This window comes from Cryptomeria japonica, chromosome 5 (assembly GCF_030272615.1).
Source record: "Cryptomeria japonica chromosome 5, Sugi_1.0, whole genome shotgun sequence".
NCBI classification, from domain to species: Eukaryota; Viridiplantae; Streptophyta; class Pinopsida; order Cupressales; family Cupressaceae; genus Cryptomeria; species Cryptomeria japonica.
In genome coordinates, this window is record NC_081409.1 from 273,566,999 (window position 1) to 273,573,119 (window position 6,121).

Here is a 6,121-nt window from a genome sequence, read left to right on the forward strand (position 1 = left end):
GATCACTGTCTGAATACAGGTCAAGTTAACCATCAAGGTAACTTGAAACCGCTCCTTCCGATACCCAATACAATAACTCCAAACTCTAGCGAACTCATCAGTGTAAGACTTGCCGATCGGAGTAGATCTTGTCGATAAGAGGCATTTTAAAAACTGCAACTAAACAACCATACAAATGGACTAGAGCCAGTCCTTATGTATTTACCTGACCACTAGAAGGTCTCACAAGACAAAATTGGTTAAGGGCATTTCAACCCTTAGGAGCTCCTGCACCACAAATTCTTACGGTTGGAGGGGGATTCTAAAAATATTATCAATTACCTCCTTGGTAAGAAACAACCTTCATGGATGGTTAAAAAATATCATTGACATGGCCAGGGAGATGCTTGAGGGATTCGACCAGTTTACATTTCTCATGATTATAGAGAGGCCAATAAGAGAACTGATTGGGCTACCAATGAGGCAGTACCGGGCAGGAAAATCAAGATTTGGTATGGAGAGGGGGAGCTCCCTCAATTGGCATGTGACTTTTTTAATTATGAAAGATATCATGAAAAAAAAAACAAGATTTGATAACATTTCTTAAAATGGTAGGGGTGGTCGTGGCATCATGAAATAGTATCGTAATAAACTAAGAGGGAGGTACATTATTAATTGCCATATCATCTCACATTCTTTGTGGTGCTTCTTTCCTTTTGGAACAAAATCTTAAGAAATATCTATTTGCTTCTAGAGACTTCTTCCCTACTAAAAAGAAAGTCCTTAACATTCGACTAATATCGATAAGAAGATGGCAGGAAATCGTAAGTGTATGAAGGCTACAAAAATTGATAAATGGCAGGACCATCCCCAGGTTTGGGCTATGCTACAAGCAACAAAAATGACAGATTACATGGAGAGAATGCAAGAAAGAAGGCCGGAAATCACTAGGATTTTCAAATAGGGGTGGAATAAGAGCACCTTGACCATTGGTAGTAGGAAGGTTAAGGTGAATGAAACCATGATCACTGAGGCTACAGGTCTGACGATGGATGGAATAAAATTCTACAAGGACCGAAAGTTGTTGGATGTTGTTGTGAAGAAATTCCTCAAGGACGATGAGGAGAAAGTAAAACTGGTGAAGGGAAACCACACTTACTAATCCCCTTAGGTAATCAAGATGATCTGGCGATGAATTGTGTTTTCTATAATGGAACTCATAACTTTAGATGGTAGATATACCAGAGTTTATAGCTACCAGTTTATTATATTTAATCATTTTCGGTACAAGGAGAAAATTTCCCTCCCCTACTACTTGTTATGTGCCCTAAATGTCAAGACTATGGATTCTATCTATAATCCCAAAACCAATCTAGCTCCACAAGATGGTCTTATGGTGGTTCTTTACAACCATATAAAAAATATCACTATTCAACTAAATATTGCTGAGGTTTCTAAGAAGAATGAGGAATTGGATGACTCAGATGATAATGATGTTGAGGGATACGACACAAAGGAAGATGTTGAAGTGGACCCCCATATCACTAGGTCAAGCAAGAGTAAAAGGAAAACTAGGCAAGAGGATCAGGGTAAAGGGTTGTTCGGTAGGAAGCAGAAGGGGGAAGATGGTGACTATTGGTATGAGGAAGAAGAGGAGACTGAAGATGAAATTATTTCTAGCTAGAAGAAAAAGGGGAAGATGTTGAGAGGTGAGGATTTGGGAGCTAAGAACCATTCGCCCCTTCCTACTAGCTCCAAGGACCATAGTAAGGGCTTGGTTGGGGAGAACACCCCCATGAAAGAAACTAAGATTGTAGAGTGAAAGGAAGTGGGTCTAGAGGTGAACTTGGATCCTATGGGAGACAAGGCCCAGGAAGGCTCCCATCTGGATATTGACCTTTGTTTCAAAAAAGGCATGGACTGCTTCAATAAGGTCTTCCTATGGGTTCAAAAGGAAATAAAAAGCATAAAAGACAAATAGGTCCATGAGGCTAGAAAAATTGAAGCTTTGGAAGCTATTGGCACTGGTAAATTTAGTTCCCTCCCTGACTTCTTAAGTGAGCTTACCAAAGCTATCAACAATGCGAAGGAAATCATAAATGCCCAACGTAATAGCTTTGAAATCCTGGAAGATAGAGCTGGGGCAACTGAAAAGAGGATGGAAGGGGTTGAGAAGACTCTAAAAAATATTGGGGAGCAGAGTCACAAGATTTTTAAGGCCACCTCAGATAGTATTAAGGTCCTTATTGGAAAACTCAAAAGTGTCCAAGGGGAAAAGGCCTTCAAGGACACCACTGAGGAGAAGGAAGGCACCCCTGAAGATAAGGAGACAGGTCTTGGAAAAATAACTCATGCAAGCACTAGAAAGAAGCAAAACCAAAGCAAACACATTGATGAGATCAAGCAGAGTGCTGAGAACATGGAGCAACTGGAGCTAGAAGTTGTCGAGTTGCTAAAGAAATTTATCTAAGCTTGGATTTTCTTCTATGCTTTTTTTGTTGTCTAGTTTTTCTAAGTTTCTATGTGTTGTGTCTTTCTGTTGCTGGCTTTTTGTATTTCGGTTAGCTATCTTGTCTATGTCTATTGTCTTTTGCTTTTTTGGTGCTCTCTAATGGCTGTCTTTTGATCTAATGTTGTAAATGGTTTCAAGGGCCCTTCAAAACTTGTTTTCCCCTCATCAAAAACTTCAATTTTAGCATTTTTCAGCAAATAAATTATAATGTTTACTTTATTAGAAAACTACATTCAACTATATTTTTTAATTTTGTGTTAAATTTACAAACATAAAATAGACAAAAGAATATAAATTTTATTAGTTTACATCATTTCAAAACTCAAAACAGATATTTTACTTTCTATTGATTTAATTTAAAAAGTTGAATTAGCATTGACAATTTCCTTTTTAAAGTGTGATAGAACTTTGTACTTTTATCTTGTACTACATCCAAGTATGATTAATTCTAGGCTTTGTCTCATGGATGAGCAAGGTGGCTTGATACAATTTGTTTCTTTCCCTTTTCATAATGGCAAGATTACACCACATATTAAAATTCAACTATTCTCATGTGTAGTGAGCTATCTAATGCATGAAAAACGTAGAAGCCCTTCTTGATCCCACTTTTCTATTTTCATGTCTAGACCCAGTGATTGCATTTCTCTCTAATGCCATGGATATTATAGAGAGAAAAATCTTGGTAAGATATCTCAAAAAAAGTACATTTGGAATGAATTTTACTCTATTGAACAATTAAATTGCATCCTTGAACTCTACGACCCTACAGATGGAATTTATCATTTGGGGGTCCTATTTGATCCTACATTTCTTAATGTGTCTCCATGATTGGACTATGTTCATATTTCTATGTCTTGAATGTTGGTGTGTAAATGTAAACTAGTCTTCAATGTTTAAATGAACATTTATTATTATTTGTTCGACTCTGGCATGATGGCTGAAATCAAATCCATTTTTTTTGCCCTTAGCCTCATCATTCATCATGCTACTCCTACTCTTATTCACTTGCCTTGATTTCTTATTCTCCTTGGTCTCCACTACTAGATTTAGGTACCCCATCCATAACTACCTATACATGTTCCTGTACAAGGAGAAGTTACTCAACAAAATTATCTTAACAATGTTGTTGTTGCGACAGGGTTCCGGTTTGTTGATAATTCTCTATTTGTGCATGTTGCTCTAGTTGGTGAAAATTTACATCAATTGTTTTATGCTACGAGTTTGATTTCTTTGTTGCCAATGAGAAGGTGGTTCAAATCAATGCCCCTAAACTATCGCATCTCTAGTCCTCCCCTCTTCTCTATGTAATAGAAGCCATAATAGGAATTGATTTTCTCCTCACCCAATTTTTTAAAGGGCTCATAATGTTTTTCCCATTCCAAACATTTATTTTTTTAGCTAACAAATATCAATCTCTTTCATTGGTTGGTTGATATATGGCCTTTCATCTTTCAATTTACTTTTGTATTTCCAGTTTATTGTATCAAAACATTTTATTAATATAATTATGGATGCAATATATTCTTTACTCATTTTATTTTCATCTTATTGTATTTGTGTTAATGAATTTTGTAGATATAGCTTAAATAAGTAATTTGGTGGTTATTTCAAATTCTCTTTTATTTTTAGATAATCATTCATTTGCATCATTTCATTAGATTATTTTATTATCTTGGTTTTACAATTGAAACTAACCATTTTTTGTAGATTGGAAAGCACTTTTTGCACCTTCTTCGAATTTCTTCTTCAAATTTACCTCTATCTTTCCATCTTCCTTCCTTCCCTTTCTCTTTTCTCCATTTTCCTACTCTTAGGTTAGATTATGATAGGACTATATGATTTTAGATTAGTCCTCTTGAATCCCACTACCACATCTTATTAAGAGAGTCTTCTTAAGGTCAAACTCAAGGCACAATCATTTCTATGAGTGACTATATTTGACAAGGAAAAATAATTAGTATTATCCAAATTCACTTCTATACTCTAGATACTAGTATGCTTGTTTTTAACTTCTAGTATATGTCTTGTTAAGCATCATTTGGATAGAGTAGTTCTCATTAGTTGACCAATTCATAATATAGTCATATAATTTGTGAGCAAATATAAACTTAGTTAGTGGTATACTTGTTATTGTAAAAATATACTGTTCTTGAAATATGCATTACTTAAAAGATAATAATGAATTCATATAAGTTCTCATGATTAATATTTATTGTGACACTCTTGAATATCTCTACAAATACAATAGTAAATTATAAAAATTTCTAAATTTTCTTTTTTCATATACATTTGAAAGAGATATCTCTTAAAATATCATAATTATGACTTTTAAAAATACTATTAAAATACAAGAAAATTTAATTAATAGAGACATATATTTATAATCCTTTATTCAAATTATAAATTAAAAAGCATTTTTACTTTTTTAAACAATCAAAACTATGAATGTACTAACACATTTATGCAGTTCTACTAATAACTATTCACTAAGCCTTTAAGATTGGAAAGACCCAAATACAACAATGGTGGTTTATTTATACAAGGCTAGGCAAATAGTTATTATTTCAGAATCTCATCCAATAATAAAAATAAGTACAATCAAACACATTTCAACATTCAATATGTTGGAAGTTACATGGCTTGACAAACCTCCAGCACACGAGGTCAACATTCTGATGTAAAGCGTCATCCTCCAAACAAATTTATTCGGCTAACACGCACAGAAATCCACAACTAAAGACATAAAATAGGTAGTAATAAAACCAACGACCAAACTAAGTTGTACAATACTTCAAGCAATTATAAGTAGGCTACTGAGCAGGGCATTTGAAGCCTGGGGGAACGGTCCCTCCACAGGCTACAATAAGCTCTAGTGCTATTGGAAGAAGGATATTAAGGTTGAGAAGCTTGGCCCTAATGGTTGTGCATAAACACAGTGCTGCCTCTAATGCCAAAACTCCTTCAATAACTGGGCAGCATTGGTTTACTACGGGATCTCCAACGCCCACATGCACAAGGCCACTAAGCACATCAACACATGCTCCCAGCTTCAAAGCGTCAAGTGGGCATTTCGCTGCAGAAGTAGGAGGAGGAGGAGGAGTCCACGCCATTATTAGTGGCATGGTGGTCGCCACCTGAATCATAACAATTAACAGTATTGCTGCAGCCTTTTTCATTCTCACAATATTGATTTCTCAGCAGAACTAATGAGAACAATACTAGGGAAAACAAGTTGCTGCAATTGAATACTTTGGAGAATACGAGACTTCTTAGTCTGTATTTATAGCCGTGAGAAACACCATGATAGCGTGTGTGCTGATTAACTTGACGTGCAGGAACGGTGTTGTAGAAGCTACCCGTGAACTCTCTTAACTTATTATTGAAATCTATCCCCGCTATCCAGTTTTGGTCAGGTGATGTACTAAGCAAATGAAAAAATAAGTTCTTTCCCTCGCTAGAGAGTACGAAATACATCTTGTTTTCTATATTATTTATATGGAAGAAAGTTAGGAGAATTGTTTTTAAGTATTATCAGAATAGCAACAATAGAGCTTGCGGAGTCATGACATCATTGACGTGAATTAAAAATGAATATGAGTTTACTCATGGGATCCAGTCCAGCCTACAGAA

General features: G+C 35.4%; 1 protein-coding gene across 1 annotated transcript; it reads right to left on the minus strand.

The window, feature by feature from the left end:
- Positions 1-5,006: 5,006 nt before the first annotated feature.
- LOC131039664 (36.4 kDa proline-rich protein-like) lies at positions 5,007-5,723 on the minus strand. The gene has a single exon (XM_057972459.2). It carries the CDS (start codon positions 5,665-5,667, stop codon positions 5,302-5,304), a length of 366 nt encoding a protein of 121 aa, XP_057828442.2. The 5' UTR covers positions 5,668-5,723; the 3' UTR covers positions 5,007-5,301.
- Positions 5,724-6,121: the final 398 nt, after the last annotated feature.